Here is a 22709-nt window from a genome sequence, read left to right as displayed (position 1 = left end):
CATAACAAGATTTCTTCAATAGAAATAACATATACTTTCTTTGTTTCATTTTATTTGATTTTTAAGGTTTTGCCACACTAATTAAGAAGAAACAAAAATTTATTTAGTTTATATCTTTATATGAAAACATCATCAACTAAAACTAAATTATACTGCAGAATACAAACAGTCACAAAAGCCTAACAACTTAAAAAGTTAATAAAGTTTTGAAAGCATCAGTTAGACTGAATGCAAACACAAACGAATATGATCAAAACTAAACTTGTACATATTCTATTTACAGTAGCTAGACCAGTGGTTGTCTAAATAAACCAGAAATGACTTGTTCTCACTTCTCAATTTTTTTTTGTGATCCACCAAATTAGTTTAGACAGAAAAATTCAAGTGAACGACCATGAATCTCTCTTTTGTACGTTGTGTTGGTTATTTTCTGTTCATGTAACCTTCCTTGGCCGATTTTTAGGTTTTGTGAAAAATGTATATATACCCTTCAAAATCCTCAATCAAAACTCGCACTTCCTTCATATTCATTTCTTTTTAGTTTTTTTTTTTTCAATTTTTTTTTTTACCTTGCCATCAAAACAACCATGGCAAGGATCTCTTTGTTGTTATTTATAGCCGTGGTTCTAGCCATTGGCTCCGTCTCAGCTCACCCACCTAATAAGAAAACCAAAAAGAACTTATGTCCACCTACATTGTCCCAACTCCAAACTTTCCCCTCCATCGAAATCTCTAAACTCATCGAAAAGAAGATCAAATCCGCACCCAACACACCTCAGTTCAGCACTTTGTTCGCCATCTGCAAAGGCTACAGCGACTACCTCGCTGTTTTCAAGGTTAAAGCCGTCAAGAGTGCGTTTGGTTCTATCCATACCAAATTCGTTATGATGACTGAGGCGATGTTTGCGGCTCAAGCAGCTGTTGGTGTTGAAGGTGAGCTTGCGTCTAGGGTGCGGAAGAGCTACAAGGTGATGGCTGATGGGTTTGTTGAGCTTGAGCAGATGATTGCTGAGATCTCGGCCAAGTATAATTTCGATGCTAATGCTCAGATAAGCAAGGCTGATAGGTTCAAGATTGAGAAGTGTTTGATTAAGTTGAAGGGTTACATTAATGTTTTCGTGAAGGTGATCACTAAGTGCAGTGCCAAATTCGCCGGGAAGCCGATGGGGAACCCCGTTGTTCCCGGTAGCCTTTTCGATGGTTTCCTCAAGAAGGGTGTCCAACTTGGCGGTAACTTTTTCGGAGCCATCAGAGGTAATGTCGGAGGAGCCATCGGAGGTAATACCGGAGGTAATGTCGGAGCCGGAGTCGGAGTCGGAGGCAATGCTGGTGCTGGAGTCGGAGGACTTGTTGGAGGCAAGGTCGGAGGTCGTGGCAGAGGCAAGGTCGGAGGCCGTGGCAAAGGCAAGGTCGGAGGTCGTGTGGGAGGCAACTTTGGAGCTCAAGGCGAAGTTAAAGTCGGAGGTCAAGCTGAAGCCGGAGGCAAGGTTGGAGGCAAAGGCAGAGGCAAGGTTGGAGGCAAAGGCAGAGGCAAGGTCGGAGGCAACTTCGGAGCTCAAGGCGAAGTTAAAGTCGGAGGTCAAGCCGGAGTCGAATTAGGAGCCAAGGTTGGAGGTAATGCCAAAGCCGGGTGTGGACCTACGACCGGAGCCAAGGTAGGAGGTAATGCAGGAGGAAACGTCGGAGCTAATGTCGGAGCTAACGTCGGAGGTAATGCCGGAGGATTCTTCGGGGGATCCATGGGTTTCGGAGGAGGAGTTCAGTACGATGCCGCTGGTAAGGCACATTTGGGCGGAGGAAGCGCCTTCAGGCCATTGAGCCACACTAGCAACAAACACTTAGACTGAGTGAGACGCAAGTTAACAACAACAGATGAAGGAGGGAGCCATGAGTTCATCTAAAATAATATTGTTTTTTTAACTAAATATGAAGGAGGGAAACGCCATGCGATATTTTAATCTCTATTTGAAACCATTAACAAAATATCGATATTTCTTATTCTATTAATAAAATATCGCATGTTTTATTTATTACTGTTGGTTATCAGCATTTGGTACGTGTTTCACCTACGGCTCTGAAGTGCCGACTTCGGAAACCTGTCTTCAGCACTTTGTTTCTATAGAGAAATCGGCGAAGTTACCTAAAGCACTGAAGTGACCACTTTAGAAAAGCTGCATCTTGCACTTTGATGCTCTAGGAAAGATGTTATGTTTGGGCCTCGAAGCCCATTAGAGCTAGGGTTTTGGGGACACAAGATACCACTATATATATATCTTGAGCCTCCTCTAAACCTAAGAAGTTAAAAAAAAGCTAAGCTAAGCCAGAAACCAAGAAAAGACAAGACAAGAAGAACTCCACAAGATCTAGAGACAGAGGCAAACAAAAGGCTCAAAGGCAGTCAAGAGGGATCTGCAGCTGAACAAAGAGCAAGAAGGAGACAAAAGAGAAGTAGTCAGAGAGTGAGAAGCTACCAAAGACAAGAGAAGAAACAAAGTTCGAATCTTTGTGTTCTTAGAGTGTTTTGGTATTGTACTCTTCTTCTGTAACCTCCTTTGTCATTCTCAAGGAAGTGAGAAGTGACTGGAACTTGTAAGCTTTGTTTGTAGTGGAATTTGGGAGAGAGATCCCACCCCAGAGGTACCACAAGGGAACTGGGTGAAAAATCTTGTGTCTTTAAGTTTTTGTTGTTCACCACAAAGATCCAAAGCTTTAACACTCAAAGGGAAGAGAAGTTAGGTGTATGGGTAAACCTAACAAGTAGTATCAAAACTAGCAAGTGATAGTTGTTTGGTTGATAGAAGGTCAAGTCTAAATTTCCCTGACAAGTGGTATCAGAGTTCAAGGTTCAGAGAAAGAGTGTTAGTAGATGCTCCTTGAAGATTCAATGTTGAATACAAGGATTAAAGTGGATAGGTTTGATGGAACAGGGGATTTCTCCTTATGGAAGGTTCGTATGCTAGCTCACTTTGGTGTTCTAGGTTTGAAAGGGATTCTCACAGATGAGAAACTATTGAAGGATGCACCTAGTGAACGGGAAGAGTTGGAAGCTGCTATGAAGGATCCACAGAAGGGGTTAGCAGGGGTCTCAGATGCTGGTCCAAGTATAGATCCAGTAAAGCTCGAGAAATCAGAAAAGACTAAAGATTTGATTGTCTTGAATGTGGGGAATCAAGTGCTAAGGAAGACCAAGCACTGTGAAACAGCAGCAGCCATATGGTCAACATTGGACAGGTTGTACATGGAGACTTCATTACCAAATCGCATATATCTACATCTGAAGTTCTATACTTTCAAGATGAATGATGCGAAGAGTATAGATGAGAATGTTGATGACTTTCTCAAGCTGGTAGCGGATCTGAACAATCTGGGTGTAGATGTGTCAGATGAAGTCCAAGCTATTCTGCTGTTAAGCTCATTGCCCCAAAGGTATGACCAGCTAAAGGAAACTCTCAAGTATGGAAGGGACAGTCTTAGCTTGAATGAAGTTACAGGAGCTGCAAGGTCCAAGGAGAGAGAGAGTTAACTGAAAGTGGAAGCCAGTCCAGACCAAGTGCTGAAGGTCTCTATGTTGATTCAAGAGGAAACAACCAACATGGAAGAGAAAGGTCTAAGAGCAGAGGAAAGTATTAGTCTAAGCCACGGCCTGATAAGAACAACAAAGGTTGTTTTATCTGTGGAGATGAAGGGCACTGGAAAATAGAATGCCCGAAGAGGAGGGATAAAGGCTCTGCAAATACTGCAACTGAATATAGGGAACCAATGATTTTAAGTGTTAGCACTCATGACACAAAGAAAGGGTGGATTATGGACTCTGGTTGTTCATACCACAACACACCAGACAAGGAAGTCTTGTTTGACTTCAAAGAGCTTGATGGTGGTAAAGTGTTAATGGCTAACAACACATATGGTAACATCAAGGGGATAGGAAAGGTTTGGATTGAGAATCCGGATGGTTCAGAAGTGATACTCAAGGATGTTAAATACATGCCAGAGGTGAGTAGAAATCTGATTTCCTATGGGATGTTGGAGAAGTCAGGTTACAAGTACAGAGAAGAAGGCTTCAAGGTTCAGTTCTACAAAGCTGGAAGGAAGGTGATATCAAGAGAGTATCACGAAGGGCTCTACTACCTTCAAGGCAAGGTCACTAAGGCTGAAGTGAATGTGCCAAGAGAAGAGAATGTGAGTATAGAAGCAAGGAAGTCCGGGAAAGGAGCAGAAAAATCGGTTAAGGGAGCTGGAAAGAAGAAGTTAAGGAATGCGACTTTCAGTAAGGATGTGATTCAAGGACCAACTCCTTATGGCTATAAGTGGCAGGGGTCATTAGCTCAAGGTGGAGGCTCTTCTATGACATCAATGTCAGGAGAGAATGAGTCTAAGTGGAGCAGAGAGGAATCAGGGGCAGAACCGAAAGTAGCTCAAGTGGACAAAGAGAAAACCAAAAAACAGTCTTCAAGAAGGAGGAATCAAAAGCTTCATGGATTCGAGAAGGATTCTGAGTGTTGCATTAGTAGTATCTCAGGCTCAGAGAATGCAACAGGCTTAGATGAGATTGAAGCAGCCATAGGATTTATGTTCAATGTGAGTGAAACAGAATGTGAGTCTGTCATAAGAGCAGGAGAGTCTACCCAAGATCAGAAGCATGCTAGGAGTAAGCAAGGAGGCTTCTTGGATAATAAGATACCGACTCAGGAGTTGCAGCAAGGCTGCATACTTCTCAACGCTCACTAAAAGGGGAAACAGCTCCATGTAACTAAGCTGGCTTATGGTGGATCTTCCAGGATCGAATTGACATGGTAGAGTTAATTTGTCTAAAGCCTGGAGATGGAAAGTTAAGTTGCAGTGTGGAGAGTTACATGGTGGAGTTTCTGGAAATGTGTAAGTAGAGCCACAGGTTCCAGGTGGAGCAGTTGAGGGAAAGCTTCAGAAGAAGTTGAAGCAAGTGGTTCGACTCAGGTGGAGTAATTGAGATATGAGAAGACGAGGATGATTCCGTCTCAGGAAACGGAGGACCCCCAAGAAGCGGGGCAAGTACCTACAAGGCATGGTAGGTTAGATGTAGGTTGGAAGCGCAAGGGAGCACAAACACAAGTGACCAAACGCTCAAGGTGGAGATTGTTGGTTATAAGCATTTGGTATGTGTTTCAAGAGGAACTCCACAAGATCTAGAGACAGAGGCAAACAAAAGGCTCAAAGGCAGTCAAGAGGGATCTGCAGCTGAGCAAAGAGCAAGAAGGAGATAAGAGAGAAGTAGTCAGAGAGTGAGAAGCTACCAAAGACAAGAGAAGAAACAAAATTCGAATCTTTGTATTCTTAGAGTGTTTTGGTATTGTACTCTTCTTCTGTAACCTCCTTTGTCATTCTCAAGGAAGTGAGAAGTGACTGGAACTTGTAAGCTTTGTTTGTAGTGGAAGTTGTGGGAGAGAGATCCCACCCCAGAGGTACCGCAAGGGAACTAGGAGAAAAATCTTATGTCTTTAAGTTTCTGTTGTTCATCACAAAGATCCAAAGCTTTAACACTCAAAGGATAGAAAAGTTAGGTGTATGGGTAAACCTAACAAGTAGTATCAAAAATCATGTTCTAAAAATCGGCCGCCTAGACCGTCTAAATGACCGTCTAGCTGCCTAATCTATTTTTTTATTTTTTTTATTATTTATTATTTTTTATTTTTAATAATTTTTTTATTTGTTTATTTGATCTAAAATTTTATAAATATCATTTATATTCATAATTTTGATGAAAATTACACTATATTAAGTTTATATATTCTATTTGTGTATTTTATACAATCTTAAACATGAAAATGTATTAATGTTATACACATTAAAGATTAGCATGTTTTATAATATAGTAAACCATCTAAAAATTCCGCCCCGCATAATTTCCGATTAATCTTTGATTTTCTCTCTAGGCGCTAAGCCCAACCCGACCGCCCGACTAGCGCCTAGCGCGTTTCCGAACATGGATCAAAAATAACTAGTGATAGCTGTTTGGTTGATCGAAGGTCTAAGTCTAAATTTCCCTGACAATTACTACGTTCCTCAAGTGTATGGACGACGGTGTTCGACTTGTTAACCTGAAGAGAACTCACTGACGCAATTCAGACAAACAATACAACAAACACAAATCGTAGTGGTTAGCACGTGTTATGCATGCATGATGAGTATCTATTTATGGTAAGCAGTGACGTCAGCAAAACTATTACCCGCTTGTATTCTGAACCACACACGCAAGGAAACTAGGTGAAAAATCTTGTGTATTTAAGTTTCTGTTGTTCATCACAAAGATCCAAAGCTTTAACACTCAAATGATATAAAAGTTAGGTGTATGGGTAAACCTAACAAGTAGTATCAAAAACCTTGTTCTAAAAATCGGCCGCTTAGATCGCCTAAATGACTGCTTAGCCGCATAATCTATTTTTTTATTTTTTTTTATTTTTTAATTTTTAATAATTTTTTTATTTGTTTATTTGATCTAAAATTTTATAAATATCATCTATATTCATAATTTTGATGAAAATTGCACTATATTAAGTTTATATATTCTATTTGTGTGTTTTATACAATCTTAAACATGAAAATGTACTAATGTTATACACATTAAAGATTAACATGTTTTATAATATAGTAAACCATCTAAAAATTCCGCCCCGCATAATTTCCAATTAATCTCCGATTTTCTATTTAGGCGCTAAGCCCAACCCGACCGTCCGACTAGCGTCTAGCGCGTTTCCGAATAGGGATCAAAAATAACAAGTGATAGATGTTTGGTTGATCGAAGGTCAAGTCTAAATTTCCCTGACAATTACTACGTTCCTCAAGTTGATGGACGATGGTGTTCGACTTGTTAACCTGAAGAGAACTCACTGACGCAATTCAGACAAACAATACAACAAACGCAAATCGTAGTGGTTAGCACGTGTTATGCATGCATGATGAGTATCTATTTATGGTAAGCAGTGACGTCAGCAAAACTATTACCCGCTTGTATTCTCAACCACACACGCATGTACCTGATTTACTCAATAATTGAGTCACTACTAGCTTCAGTGTGTGTGTGTCGTTATAAAGTTAGCCTTAGCAAATAGGAATTAGAAAACTACACAACTCAGTGACAAAAAAAAAGAAAAGAAAACTACACAACTCAATAATGGAAACTTTCTACTACCTGATACTATCTCTCTTTCTCTCTCTAACATTATTGTTCGGAACACGTAGGCGCAAATTAAACCTTCCGCCGAGTCCAGCTTGGTCATTTCCGGTTATCGGACACCTCCACCTCCTAAAGATGCCGCTCCAACGGAGTTTTCTATCTCTCTCCAAATCACTAGGCGGCGCCTCGATATTCTCACTCCGCCTCGGCTATCGTCTCGTTTTTGTCGTTTCTTCTCACTCGGTCGCCGAGGAATGTTTCACCAAGAACGACATCGTTTTCGCCAACCGGCCGGAGTTTATTTTCGCGAAACACATAGGTTACAACTGTACCACCATGGTCAATTCGCCTTATGGTGACAACTGGCGCAACCTCCGTCGTATTGGCGCCATTGAGATCTTCTCGTCTCTTAGGCTCGATAGCTTCTTATCCATCCGTCAAGACGAGATCCGACGGCTCATCTTCTGTTTATCGAAAAACTCTCCGCACGTAAGTGTGGTTTTACTAGGGATGTTAAAATGGGCTCAACCTAACAGGGTTAGCCCTAACCCCGGAAACCATTTGTAACCCTAACCCTCATTTTTTAAACAGAGTTCAAATAGGATTGGTCCTAATAGGACCAGGGTTTAAATTCTAACCCTTTTATTTTGATTCACACAACTATTATACAATATTTAATAATGTTTTTCATAAAAAAACTTAAAGTCGAGTTTTCTCGCCAAAAACTGAACAACGAAATTTTCCGTCGAAACCGCAAAATCGAGTTTTCAACTAAAACAACAAAATCGAGTTTTCCTTCCAAAAACGCAAAATCGAGTTTTTCGTCAAAACTTCGAAATCGAGTTTTCCCGCCAAAAAATCAAAATCGAGTTTTTCGCCAAAACCTCAAAATCGAATTTTCCCGTGAAAACGTAAAATTAAGTTTTTCTGGAAAACCCGTAAAACTCAATTTTACGGTTTTGGCTGGAAAACTCGATTTGCCGGTTTTGTAGGGAAAACTCGATATTGCGGTTTTAGTTTTGGCGGAAAACTCGATTTTGCGGTTTCAGCGGAAAAACTCGATTTTGCAGTTTTGGCGAGAAAACCCGATTTGCCGGTTTCGGCGGAAAACTCGTTTTTGCTGTTTCGGCGGGAAAGCGCGATTTTGTAGTTTTCGGCGGGAAAACTCGATTTGCCGGTTTCGGCGGAAAAACTTGATTTGCCGGTTTCGGCGGAAAAACTCGTTTTTGTGGTTTTGGCGGGAAAACTCGATTTTGCGTTTTTGGCGGGAAAACTCGATTTTGCGGTTTTGGCGGAAAAACTAGATTTTATGGTTTCGGCGGGAAAACCCGATTTGCCGGTTTCGGCGGAAAACTTTATTTTGCTGTTTTGGCGGGAAAACGCGATTTTACAGTTTTGGCGGGAAAACTCGATTTGCCGATTTTGACAGTAAAACTCGATTTTGCGGTTTTTGCGGTTTTTGCGGGAAAACTCGATTTTGCGGTTTTGGCGGGAAAACTTGATTTTGTGGTTTTGGTGGAAAAACTCAAATTAGGTTTTGGCGGAAAAAAACACAATTTTTTTTTGACGGAAAAAATTTATTCTTAGTTGTGGAGCAAAAACTCGATTTTGCGATTTTGGGAGGAAAACTTTTGATTTTGATGCTCAACAAATTGGAAGAAAGAATCATATCATATCTTAATTTTTCTAGTTTTATCTTTAAAATTTAAGAACAAAAATAAATGAGATATTTTTTTGAATTAAATGAGTTAACCCTGGTACCAGCCCTAATCCTTGATTATAATAGGGTTAAAATAGGGTTAGATTAAAATAGGGCTGAGCTTATAATAAACAAAAGAAGGCTGGGCCCTAACCCTGTAGTTAACATCCCTAGGTTTTACTAGCATATGTTGTTACGGTCGTGATTATTTTACTTTTCAGTACAACTTTTTGTCTTTCCAGAACATATTTTGCCAAAAAAAAAAAAATCACAAAAAGTCTCTTAATAATTTTATTATACATATTATTTATACATTCTACAATTTTCTGTATTTTAATATATTGAAATGATTGGGATACAAGTGAATATTTCTAATGAAAATACAAAATTGCTTCTTTTGGAAACATATAAATTCTGTCTTAAACAGGTGAATATATATGAGCTAAAGAAAATACAAAATATAAACAAATAGTTAGATTTACTCTCTATGTTTTACAAAAGATGTTATTTTGATTTTTTATCATACAAAAATGCCTTTTAGAATTCTGATATAATTTATATCTATTTCAACATTAATATTAATTACAAAATGGTTTGACCTTATAATAAAATTATGTATCTTAAACAATATTGGTTAAACAGATGTAATAACTAAAGACATAAATGAATCTTATTCATTTTTTAATCTGTATAAAAAGTGTACAAATGATACTATTTATGAACAGAGAGTAAAATTTATAAATCACTCATTTTTGACAGAGTACACTAGCTTCAAATCAGAAAATGAACTTTTGAACTATATCCATTTGGTTAATAACTGAAATTCAGGAATCTGCGAAGGTGGAGATGGGATCGTTGTTTATGAGCTTGACTCTAAACAACATCATTAGGATGTTGTCTGGAAAGAGATTTTACGGCGATGGAACGGAGGATGACGATGAGGCAAGATACGTTAGACACTTGATCGCCGATGCTGTTTATTCCGCAGATGCAGGCAATGCTGCTGACTACTTCCCGATCCTTTGTTGGATAACTGATTATGAGAAACGGGTGAAGAAGTTAGCCGGTCGGGTTGACAAGTTTTTGCAAAGTCTGGTTGATGAAAAACGTGCAGAGAAAGAAAAGGGCAACACAGTGATCGATCGCTTGCTTGCTCTACAAGAAACTCAGCCTGATTACTACACTGATGATATCATTAAAGGGATCATAGTCGTAAGTAACGAAATACCAAAATAGTAGAAACATTAAATAATAACATTTGTGGCTAAGTTTCTATTTTTGGGAAGTTAAGTGATTTCAATATATATTTTGGATAGGTTATGATACTTGCCGGGACAGACACATCAGCAGCAACGTTAGATTGGGCGATGTCGAATTTGTTGAACCATCCAGATGTATTAAAGAAGGCAAAAACCGAAATCGACGAGCAAATCGGTTCAGACCGGTTAATAGAGGAACAAGACATTGTAAAACTTCCGTATCTCCAGAGCATCGTGTCGGAGACTTTACGGCTTTATCCTGTTGTACCAATGCTTGTTCCTCACATGGCATCAGAAGATTGCATGGTGGCAGGCTACGATGTCCCGCGTGGAACAACCTTACTGGTGAACGTATGGGCCATACATAGAGACCCAAAGATGTGGGAAGAGCCAGAGAAGTTCAAGCCAGAGAGGTTTGAGAAGGAAGGGGAGGATAAAAAGCTGATGCCATTTGGGATGGGACGACGAGCTTGTCCTGGTTTAGGGCTAGCTCTGCGGCTAGTGACGTTAGCTTTGGGATCGTTGGTCCAATGTTTCGAGTGGGAGAGAGCGGGAGAAGAATATGTGGACATGAGCGAAGATGAAAAGGGAATTACGTTGCGCAGGGCTACGTTATTGGAAGCTATGTGTAGACCTCGTCCCATTGTCGATATGATTTTAGATGCTTCTTCTTGTTCATAAGTTTCATCATCACATGTGCACTTTAATAAGAGAAGAATTATAATCGATTATTTTATGATTTGAAGTTTGATTTACTGAAAATAATTGTGTAATTTGAAGATGAGTAATTGTCCTAAAGAGCAAAAACAAATGGATCTTTGTGAACTTCAGCCAGCTAAAGTACGATACTAAAGAGCTTGTAAGATTCACTACATTGAGAAAAGCACACGAACTAAAGATGAAGCAGCAGACAAGATAGCATGTAAAATCTCAAATGCTAGTCTTTGGGGTACTACTATCAGAGTTTAGTTACTGTCGGAATCATTTTCTGAGTCTACAAGCATTGGCTGAGGGTTCTTGTAATCACTAATCTGATCCTCGTATCGCTTCTTGTCGACTTGTGCCTTAGCTTCATACGGCTCTTTTTCCTCGGCTATGGTCACATGAAAACACACGCACAATAAAGATCGCATGCTAGGCTAAGACCAAGAACGAGGGAAGATTTTGAATTTTACCAGACATCTGACGCCACTTATCTCCAAGCACCTTCGCCACATCTCCAAATCCTAGTCCTGGGCGAGTCTTCTTTATGTTCTGTTCAATTCACCAGTAAAAAATGATATATATTAGTCTTTTGGTCGCCACAAAATGTTTGATAGGAATGCTAAGTCTGTGGGATAAACAAGAATACTAAAATGTATTAAGAGTTGAATGTAGAACAAAGACGAGAGAAGGAACTCACATCTCTTTCCATTTGGGAGAAGTACATGAAACCAGACATTGCCTTCTTTGGTGCATTAGGATCCTTCTTCCTTTTCACCTTCCTCTTCTTGCTACTGCCTTCCTCTGTGGCTACTGCTTTCTTCTTCGGGGGCAAGCTTTTCGTCTCTTTCTTTGGTTCCTTCGTGATAGATTTCTGAAAACGAATCAACGATAGGAATAAGATAAGATATGGTTTCGCTGGTGACAGAGATTGATTTATATGAAAACAGTTCTACCTCTTTCTCTCCTTCGCCATCGTCACTAGCATCAGAGTCGTCGTCGTCTCCGCCAGAATCATCAGTTGGTGAACCACCGTCGTCATCCTCACCCCCAACAAAGTCTTCGTCCTTCATAAATTAAAAAAGTATTGAGATTGTCAAAAAAACATGGTCATCAGAACGTTGAAGTAATTCGGGCAGACATAAAACCACTTGCCTCCTCGTCACTCTCATCAGCAGCTTGGTTTCTGATACGCTCAAGATGAGGGTCAACAGCATCATCATCCTCCTGAAGAACGGCAGCAACACCCTCTGCGGTAGCCGCACCTCCAAGGTTCGTAATCTTCAAACCCTTAGAGCTGCAGTAAGAGAATACAAATGTTTTACTCGCAACAATTCAATCCACTCACAGTAGATACTGAAATACCCCGTTCTAACCTTATGAAGGAGTAGAGATTATTATACTCATTCCTCTGAATATTCCGGAACAGATGTTCATGATCAGTTTTCAGTCTTATGGAAAGATCGAAGTAATGCATGTTAGCACCACCAGCAACATGCCTTTCGAACTCCACATTGTCAATCTACAAAATGAAAAAGCAAACGGTTTGAACAAACCAACTTAAATTCCCAATCATAAAATAATCACAACATACCTCGTCGTGAAGTATAAGCGTTGGAGGTTTAGGTAAAAAGAAGAAGCCCTTCTCAAGTGGATAAAGGACACCATCTTCTGCCTTAAGAGATGATTTCACTGCAAACCCATCTTGGGAACTGCGGAACTTCCCTGGTTTGGTGATCTTTGCACCAGACACCCCACGCAACACTGTGGTGAAGACTTCATGAATGAGGCCCTGAGGATTCATAGCCATATCCTTACCAATCAGTGCGTAGATATTATTTTATTAATGAATGATGACATAAGCGAAGTCAAGAAAGAGACCTTGTATGATGGCTCCAACTTGTCCTTGAACTTTGTAGTCAAAAGATCATCACTAATTGACAGTTCGCTTTCGACGACGGAGTCAGTCTCAAACTAGAGAAGGTGGGAAAAACAGATGTAAAGAAACACACTTACATGAAGAAAACTGATAAGAAAGGAAAATATAACTAATGCTTACCTGCATCACAATATGGGGGTACATCGTCTGACCTTTCCGGATTGGTGGGTCTAGAGAGATAACAACAAACGTATGTGGCTGGTTCGACTGCTCACGCAGAAAACAGATAACAAGAGTTCATTATTAATAAGATTCAGCGACCATAATATGATAATCCCTCTGATCTGATAACTGCTAACATAAATAAAGTTCCCCAGGATATGATTAGAAAAAAGAGAATACCTTTGGAAGCAAAAACAAGCGGACAACACTACTGTATTGGATTTTGAAGTCATTAGCTTGTCCTTGCAATCGTAAGAAGGAAAGGTGAAGCTCCACACTGTACCGACCCCTGTGTAAGAAAGACCATTCATGTTTTTCATGAGATGATGCAGACATACAGTAGTGCAAGCAACATATGATAGAAAGATCAACTTAATACTCTACTTGTAGAGAATAGATGAAGGAAAAATCTTTCACCTGGGTGTGAGGATTGCGATACCATCAAATGTGACGACCGCCTCTTCAATTCCAGCACCAACATCAGCCACCGCCATGATTCTGTCATGGAGAACCTGAAACATGCTATTGGTATCAGCAGGAAAATACTCGAGATAAAACCCATATAATTAAAAAAAGGCTTGGCAACTTACTTGAGCAGGCGGACGAGTTTCATCACCAACAAACTGGGTGTTGGAATTAGGAATGTGAAAACTTATCTCCGTCAACGAGTCTTTCTGTAAAATACATATAACAGAATCAGTAACACAGCTAGCATACTTATTAATCCAGAGATCACATTTCTAAGGAGAAACCAAATTGCAGTATATACCTCATTGGCACCAGCAGTATCATCAACATGAAACTCCAACAAGACATCATTTTTCCCTTGAAGCTGAGTCTGTGAAACATCAGCGAGTGACACTTCAAAAGCTTGCTTTCCACCAACCAAAAAGGTTAGATTGTTCCCTGCACAAAGAAAAAGGCATAAAGCTAAGAGCTTTTTTTCACTAAAGAAGCTTAAACCAACCAAAGTATGATTCTTTCCCACTAAAAAAATCTGACAAGGCTAGAAAAATAGTGACTTATGAGGACGAGAACACACCACAAGGTGATAAAGAACTCACCATTCAAATCCACCTCACCCCAATTGCGACCACTGACAGAGAGTTGTTTCTCCTCAGGTGTTTTCCCAAACGCACTTTGGAAAAAGCTCGTCAGACTTGCAACATCCTATCCCACCAAACAAAACACATAAGTAAATGATAATAAGTTTCAATTAATATTGAAGAAGCTAAGCGCAAAAACCTGATCACGAAAGCCAATGAACTTATAGTACAACCCGTCTTTGGTTTTGACACCAAGCTGGTTGGTCCTTGGAACCTTCATCCAGCTGAGGCCAACGATATCAGACTCATCGACTTCCACAGCTTTCCCACCGCCTTGCTTCTTCCATTGAATCCCTCCAGAGTTTATTTTCAGGAGGCCTGGGTTCTACAGTACCCCAATTAAACAACATTAAACGTCGATGAAGAATGTTTCCATCAATCGTAGGATGCAAGAACCGCAACGACGAGATGTAATCATTTCCACACTTGGAAGATCCAAAGAAACACAATTGTATACATTACTGAATCGAAAACGACACATTCATCTCGTAATTGAGTAATCAATCAGCGGCGGCTACAAGAATAAGAAATTAGGGTTTCGGAGCAAAAGGAAAAGGGCGAAATGAAGTGAAAATTCCTCAGAAAGCAAAACTGATGACGTCATTAGAGATAGAGAGAGAGAGAGAGAGAGGAAAGTACCGTTCCGCCGCGACCACAGAGAGAGATGTTATTGAAGGAATGTCCGTCCGCCATGGCTTCTTCGATGAGACGTGAGACGCGAGAGCTGAAGGGGAAGAAGAGAGTGTGTTTTATAGGATACTTGGGCGGTGGAGTGCGTCTCTCAGCCTTCTTGTAATAATTAAAATATAAAATCAGTTCATGAGGGGTTAATTACTTGATTCCAAAAAGATACTCAATTTAACCAATATCAAAATTATTCTTTTTATATAATGTTTTAGTACAATTACATAAATTAAGAAAAATATACTTTTTTAAAAAGCATTCAATTATAATTATAAAGTAATCAAAAAATACTAATCATTGCTATTCCGAACAAATATTATAAAAACTATACATTAACTTTTAATATTTTAGTCAATTATTTTAATAGTTTTACATAGAAAGTTTCAAATCATCATACAAATTGAAACAAATTTATCCTCTAAAATTATACAGAAAGAAACAGAGGAAGTATTACTTTGATTATAAATATATTATTTGTGATTCCATCATTTTATTCTATCAAAATTTTTAGTAAACACAATTAATTTTTTCAAAATTTATAATTTACATTATTATATAATAAAATACATTAAAATTAAAATTTATTTTTAAAAATTCATTTTACTAAAAAAATGAAGCATTTTAAAACGATAAAAAAATGAAACGATTTTCAAACCAACTTTTTTTTTTTTGTTCAACTTAGATTTTCAAACCAACTAAAAACATAGGTTAATAACATCCTCTTAGCTCTCTCAAGTGATTTAGTTAACAAGAAAACCAATTTCAAGTTTCTGTCTTAACTATTCAAAAATAAATAGACAACCAGAAGAAGAAAAGATCCAACATTTGTTTTCCTTTTGTTCAACATTGAAACAAGCTCATAATGGTACATGTTGTATCAACCCCAAAAACCAAGCTAAGTCTTTATCCGAGGGAGTGGCCTGGATTCTTCAGAACTGTTTTCTTTTGCTCTTGAAGAGCCTATCTCTTTTGGCGTAAACGTAACTCAAAGCCACTAACCCTACTCCAGACACTGAAACAGCTCCCCACGGGAACGGAGGATCTTTAAAACAGTTGAGACTCGCTTCCACCTCTTGTGACGCCAAGTACACCACCGAATGCATCGAGTACAAGTCATGCGAAGCTGATCTCAGGTAATACAAAGCCATCTCGAAGTCATTATGCGAAAGAGCAGAAACAGATTTCTCCATCTTGTACTTCAAAAGATTCCACCTCTGCATGAACTCAGAGTGCCGGTGCTGTTTCACAAGGATCGCCTCTCCTCCATAAGCAACCGCGGAGTCCATAACATCGATCGCGCTCGAGATAGTTGTGTTCAGCGACGTCAGAATAACGTTCCTCTTAGCAGCGTCTTTCTGAACAAACGATAGAGACGAGATATCAGAGAACGGTCCAAACGGCGTCTGCCCCACGCTCCACGTGTAGTCAACTAACGTCGAGTTATGTCTCGGGCTCCACGTCAAATGAGTCGAGGACACACCCCACATGCTCTGAAGAATCGAACCAACGAGAGGTCTTTCAAGGTCTCTCGTATGAACAAACACATGACGACCATTGCAAGTATAATCACTCACCGACTGAGTTCCTCTAGTTCTAACCGCAATCACCATGTCTTTAAACGCAACAGACTGATGATACCTATCCAACAACAACGGCGTGTTGACATCCAAATCAAACACGTAAACAGGCAACACCCTAGCGAATTCCTCTTCCTCATGAATCCCCGCGACTCTCCTCAACTCATCTCCCGATTCAGTCAACGTCCGATGCATATGCTTGGAATCCAGATACTCACTCACAATCAACGTGTAGTTATCAAACAAGAACCTAGACGTGTACGAGTTCATCCCTCGAGAGACAGCGAACGAACAAATCGGACACTCTCTGTAATTCACACTAAAACTCTTGAAACTCAGCTTCTGCTCTCCCAACAACAACCCGCCGTTATTAGCTTCCTCCAAGAACGTTCCTTTAACAGCTTCCCAGTCCAACCCAACCGGGTCCTTATGCTCCGACCCGTACACATGAATCAACTGAACAACCAAAGACTCCTCGAAGTAGACAGGGATCCTCAGAGAAGGAACGAGCAGTACCTGATACGCGTTGTACACCAAAGAAGCCACGTCAGCAAGGAGAGCTTTCTCCGACTTGGGACGGCCGTGGAAAGCCGCGAGAGGGTGAAACTCGCCACGTGGCAGCACGCCGTCGCCTGATAGCGCGGGGCCGTAATCGACAGGTCCCGCGGAGAGATCGATCCAGAGGTAACGCTCCTTCCCAGTCCAGATGCTCCCGAGGCACTTCGTGAACCCGGCGGAGGAGTCTCCGTGGGAGTAGCTGTACGCGTAGGGCTTCGACTGAGGGCCGAGGGATAGCAAGTAGATGTAGACTCCTCCGTCTCCGTGCTTCTCCTTCTCGTACTCCTGCCTCACGATCTCGTCGACGGAGGCGTAAGGGAGGGAGAGGAGGTTGGATCGGAGGGAGGAGGTCGTGGAGGAGATTAGGGATTTCAAGGCGGCGTCGAGGCGCGAGGAGAGGGAGGTGGGGGAGAGGGAGGCGTCGAGGTTTAGGGAGTGGGAGACGGCGAGGTTGTGATCGGGGGAGGAGTCGGGAGGGGAGATGACGTGGAAGTTGTCGGAGGTGACGGCGGATGTGATGAAGGAGGAGAGAGTGGAGGCGGAGGAGGAAGGGAAGGAGTCGCCGACGAAGCGGACGTGGAGGGAGACGGGGACCGAGAGGGAGAGGAGGGGCTGGGAGAGGGAGGTGAAGTGGAGAGCGGAGGAGGAGAGGGAGCGTTTGAGAGAGGAGGAGAGGGATCCGAAGGAGTCGTTGGTGGCTTTGGGGTCGCGGCGGAATTGGTTGGTTAAGAAGGTGTCTAGTCCTGGGATCGGGAGAGTTGTTGAGGCGGTGGTGGTGGTGAGTAGGAGGAGTGAGAGGAGGGTGAAGATTGCGGCGGATCCGCCATTGATGCGGCGGTGCATCATGCGATAACGGAGCTCCTCTGATGGAAGTGTGAAGAGAGAGAGAGAAGACTCGATCTGATCTCTTCCCAAGGCTAATTGTCAAATTGAATTTGGGCGTGCATTTAGGGGTTTTACTATCAAAATTGCCGTATGTTCATGTTTCTAACAAAATAGTGAAAATGTAATATTATTATTTCGAATACGTTTTACCTTTACGTTGATTGACTAAAATTTTCATCCGATTTTCTGAATAATAATTTAATGTTATAATAACTTATAACTAGATTTTACATCCGTGCATATATTTTTTCATTCTATAAATATATAATTTTAATATTATTATAAATTTTTTAAATATATATTATTCTTTAGATTTTTCTATTCGACATTATTAATATATAGTAATTGTTAATACATTTCACTTTGTTATTAACTTTTATTACTTACATATATATTTTCGAGCTACATACAACAAATAACAAAAAATCTCTTTCAAAATATGTTTTCTTTAATTTATACATTTTACATAAAATTCATTTATTAATATTGTAGAAAAAGTATTGATTTATAATTTATATTTACGTGTTGGGTTTAAAATTCATATATTTATATTTCATGTTTACCACTTTTATGGTACCACATTTTTTTTTGGCAACAAACTCAATTATAAATTCAAATGGAGAGTTTACTACAAGAGTGGGATAGAGCTATGGAGAGCAGCCTTCGCAAGAGAATCTGCAACTCCATTGAACGTACCAGTAACATAGGACACAACAATAAAATCAAAGGAAGAAGATAACAACTCGATATCCATGAGAACTCCGAAAAGCTCCACCGAATATGTCTTCGAGTCAATAGCTCTAGCGAGCTCTTGAGAATCGGTTCTGAACCAGACGTTGGAAAAGGATTTGTGCAGTGCCTCCTGCATAGCGTTCCTCATGGCAAGTGCTTTCGCCATCAGAGGGGAAGATACATGGTCGATTACTTTGGAGTCTTCCGAGTAGACCTGGCGATCTGAATTCTCAAAGACCCAGCCAATACCTGCTCTTTTCGCAACATACCAAGCCGCATCCATATTACACCTAATCACATCAGTAGGCATGGTGGGTAAATCAAAGTCGTACGATATGCGAGTATGGGGGGTTGCGCTTGTTGCTTGGGCCAGAAGCCATTCCTTGGCTAGTGTAATCGCCTTATCCATCAATGTAGACACCGAGACTGTTCTGTTTTCAAAAATGAGCAAGTTCCGTGTAGTCCAAATACCCCAAAGCACCTAGGACAGAAGGTTGCTGGTAATCCCAGTAGGTGGTAAGCACACGAAGGTCGACATAACCATGAAGCAGTCATGGAGTGATGAGGCATTGGAGAAGTCCGGTGTTGCGGGAAGAGGAGCCAGATTCCATGCTTGTTGGGCGAAAGGGCATCTGAAGAACATGTGGAGTGCTGTCTCAGGTTCGTTGCAGTGCGGGCATAGTTCGTTAGTGTTGATTCCACGCCCCTGTAGGAGTGTACCCAGTGGGAGCGCACCGCGACAGAGCTTCCACAAGAATAGCTTTAGTTTTTGCGATGTTTCTCCCTTCCAGACAAAATTTTGCCACTCAAACGACGTAACCGCGGGGGGGGAGGGGGGGGGGGGGTAGAGGGCTTCGGGCTGAGCTTTCTTCCCGTAGGGCGTAGTAGCCGGATTTAACACTATAGATCCCTGATTTGTTTTGAGCCAGACGAATGCATCCTCTGCGTTGAGAGAGCTCGGCTTGATTAGGTATATCTCCTGAGCCAAGTTAGGGAGAATGGATTCGATCAAAGGTCGGTTCCAGTTTCCGGAACCGCGTGTAAGCAGGTATGCGACTACAAGGTCTCTGCTAGCCTCTGTTGGTGGTCCAAAGGGAACAGTCTTGGATGTTGAGCAGGTCCATGAATCATACCAGACTTTTGTCGAACTGCCATTGCCAATAACTTTTCCCGTTTGCAGTTTGAGTAGCTTACAGCCGTCCACAACTCCCTTCCAACCGTGCGAGGCTGACTGGGGGCAGGGAGCAGAGAGGAAGTTGGAGTTATAGCAGTACTTTCCGGTGAGTAGTCTCGCAAGTAGGCAGCTCGGTGAGGTTAAGATCCGCCAGGCATTTTTTGCAAGCATGGCTATGTTGAAAGATTGAATATCTCGGAAGCCTAACCCTCCAAGACTCTTATGCTGAGAGAGTGAGTCCCAAGAGACCCAGCATATCTTTCTAGCCGATGGGTCGTTATCCCAGAAGAAACGGGTCAGAGCAGATTGGATCTGATCGCATAGTCCTATCGGAAGAAGGAAACATGAACATGACATAGAATATGTCAGGGTTGCCGACATGACTGATTTCAACATAGTACCACTTTTCATTTTTACCAACACTAAACGTACATTTTCAAAAATATATTATTCATTAAGTGGCAAAAAACTTTTATACCATTGTTCTCTCTATATATAATAAATTATTATTTAAATAAATAAATAAAAAATAATGTTTTTGAATTATACTTTTTCAAATTCGAACTTTTTTATAAAAATTTTTTCTGAATTTTTTTCGAATTTTTTTTTTGAAAATTTCTTTTTGAAAATCGAAAATTATGTTTGAAACTATTTTTAATTTTTTTTTAAATATTTTTGTAAGTATTTATTTATATATTTATTAGAATCCTAAATTTTGTATTCCAAAAACCCTACTCTACCACTCAACTCTAAACCATAAGTCTAGATTATGTTTACACTAATCATTTTTACCATCAATTTTAATGAAGGGTAAAAGACACTTATACCCCTAGGGTTAACTAATCTAGATTTAGGTTTAGAGTTGATGGGTGGGGTAGGTTTTTGGAATGTGAAATTTATGATTCTAATAAATATATAAATAAATACTTAAAAAATATAAAAAAATTGTTTCAAACATAATTTTTGATTTTCAAAACGAAATTTTGAAAAAAAATTGAAGAAAATAAAAAAAAATTTATAAAAAAGTTCAAATTTGAAAACCTAAATTTTTTTTATTTTTTTATATATTTTGTTTATTTTATATTTATTTAAATAATGATTTATTATATATATAGAAAAGAAAGGTATAAGAGTCTTTTGCCAAATCGCTCCATTCCGGGTTTTTCATTGCAAGAAAGATGATTCACATATTTTTTGTTTTATGTGCAATTCTAATTTTTTCTTATATGTATGGTCTTTTTATTGGAGAATTTACTCCCGAAGAATTTACGCTTAATGTCGGTTTACTTTTCTAAGCGCTTTTTCCTTGTAATTGCGTGTATCATTAATGTAAATGATTCATTTTAAAATTATGAAATTCTAATAAAATATATTATTTTGTGTTTTAGAAATACAAATAGCAAACATCGAGAAATTTCAGTTCCTGGCTCTAAAAATAACTGGAGCAAATTACGTCGGATGAGTCACAAATTAATGATACACACAATCACAAGGAAAAACAGCGCATAGAAAAGTAAATCGACATTAAGCGTAAATTCTCAAGGAGTAAAATTCTCCAATAAAAAGACCATACATAGAAGCAAAAATTAGAATTGCACATAAAACCAAAAATATGCGAACCGGAATGAAGCGATTTGAAAATATATGAGAGAAGATGAAATGTTTTGGATGAAGTAAATGAGTGAAGAATAAATATATTTATAGATGAAAACATTGTTCATAGCCGTTTGAAAAAAGAGTAAATTTTTTAAAATTTTCTTTGTGACTGTTGGGATTAAATCGTATGAACCGAAAATCAATATGAAAATATTGTAATAATAAGTAACCAAATTCCGTAAATTTCATAATATTTTATATATGTGACCAAAATTTATATAATAACCGTAATATAATAAACAAATAAATATCAATCATATTATAATGATAGAAAAATTATATTAAATAAATTATGCGGCGGCACAGGCAAGCCAAAAATTATAGTATATTTAATAATCAAGGTTTATTAACGAGGCGACATACCATCCGCATTAATGTAGATAAATGATAATAAATTAAAACAATTACTACGAAATACTAAATAATAATATATGCGGTATATCGGCTGTTATAGTAGGGTATATATGATACATATAAACTTTACCGAATTGCAGAGTGATCGTGCTGATAACGTGTTATAAAATAACTTATAATTTTATAGTTTAGAGAAATTTAAAGAAGAGCGAAATTTTATAAGGGAAATAATACTGATAAAAGATGATAAAGAGAGAATATGTTATAAGAGAAAGAATAAATGGTGTGATATAGAGATAAAAAGTAGTACGTTTATACAAAGATAAAAAGTAGAAGTTACTATATGTGCAGAGTGATGGTGGGTCCTCGTAATTTTCATTCACGTAAGTTTGTCAAAATTCGGTGTGTGTGTTACGCCTGAGACGGATCGGATATCCGGACAATTTTAAGGTATCCGGATTCAGATCCTTATCCGGCAGATCCATAATTTTACTATCCTTATCCGGATCCGGTGTTCTCGGATATCTGGGTGTCGGATATCCTTCTAAAAATGGTAATATCCTGCGGATATCCGGATCCGGATTTGGATCTTTAAATAAATAAAAAATAATATTAATATATATATATATAAAATATTAACAATAATTAAAAAATAAAAATATATATAATGTCTTTAATTATTTCTATGTATAATATTACAAAATTTACATAAAATTTATATATACTATTATAAAAATGAAAATATATTAAATAAAATTAATTTTTATATATAGATATTACTATTTTTGAAATATTTATTAATAAAACTTACGGATTCGGATATCCGGACTTAAAAATTAAGATATCCGAATCCAGATCCATCAAAGCCGGATACAACATTTTACTATCCGGATCCGGATTCGGCCCTCCGGATTAGATCCATATCGAATCTCGGATCGAATCCGGATCGAAGATAAAAGTCCCAGGCATAGTGTGTGTAATATTGACTTTCTATTTCTTCACGTTTATAACATTTAAATATTTTTTGTTAATTGTAATATTTTTGAATATGACTGAATACTTTTTATTTCAG

The 22709-nt window shown here is 39.1% G+C and overlaps 4 protein-coding genes across 4 annotated transcripts; 2 read left to right on the top strand and 2 right to left on the bottom strand.

Moving 5' to 3' along the window:
* The first annotated feature begins 503 nt into the window (after positions 1 to 503).
* LOC106394042 (glycine-rich cell wall structural protein-like) lies at positions 504 to 2033 on the top strand. The gene has a single exon (XM_013834660.3). The coding sequence runs from the start codon at positions 588 to 590 to the stop codon at positions 1845 to 1847; it is 1260 nt and encodes a 419-aa protein (XP_013690114.2). The 5' UTR covers positions 504 to 587; the 3' UTR covers positions 1848 to 2033.
* A 5044-nt stretch (positions 2034 to 7077) lies between these two features.
* Positions 7078 to 10853, top strand: LOC106391411 (cytochrome P450 81D11-like). Its single transcript, XM_013832045.3, has 3 exons — positions 7078 to 7639; positions 9678 to 10061; positions 10166 to 10853. Exons 1-3 carry the CDS (start codon positions 7148 to 7150, stop codon positions 10787 to 10789), a joined length of 1500 nt encoding a protein of 499 aa, XP_013687499.1. The 5' UTR covers positions 7078 to 7147; the 3' UTR covers positions 10790 to 10853.
* Positions 10854 to 10925: 72 nt separating this feature from the next.
* On the bottom strand, positions 10926 to 14820 carry LOC111209879 (FACT complex subunit SSRP1-like). Its single transcript, XM_022709910.2, has 16 exons — positions 14657 to 14820; positions 14157 to 14342; positions 13976 to 14081; positions 13681 to 13817; positions 13502 to 13585; positions 13329 to 13423; positions 13092 to 13200; positions 12870 to 12956; positions 12692 to 12784; positions 12405 to 12602; positions 12187 to 12332; positions 11966 to 12107; positions 11767 to 11877; positions 11511 to 11684; positions 11284 to 11362; positions 10926 to 11201 (listed from the first exon to the last, which is right to left on the bottom strand). The coding sequence occupies exons 1-16, from the start codon at positions 14708 to 14710 to the stop codon at positions 11074 to 11076; spliced, it is 1929 nt and encodes a 642-aa protein (XP_022565631.1). The 5' UTR covers positions 14711 to 14820; the 3' UTR covers positions 10926 to 11073.
* A 641-nt stretch (positions 14821 to 15461) lies between these two features.
* On the bottom strand, positions 15462 to 17797 carry LOC106391412. Its single transcript, XM_013832046.3, has one exon. It carries the CDS (start codon positions 17680 to 17682, stop codon positions 15631 to 15633), a length of 2052 nt encoding a protein of 683 aa, XP_013687500.2. The 5' UTR covers positions 17683 to 17797; the 3' UTR covers positions 15462 to 15630.
* Between the last annotated feature and the right edge of the window lie 4912 nt (positions 17798 to 22709).

This window comes from Brassica napus, chromosome C7 (assembly GCF_020379485.1).
Source record: "Brassica napus cultivar Da-Ae chromosome C7, Da-Ae, whole genome shotgun sequence".
NCBI classification, from domain to species: Eukaryota; Viridiplantae; Streptophyta; class Magnoliopsida; order Brassicales; family Brassicaceae; genus Brassica; species Brassica napus.
This window is presented reverse-complemented; position numbering and strand designations above follow the sequence as displayed.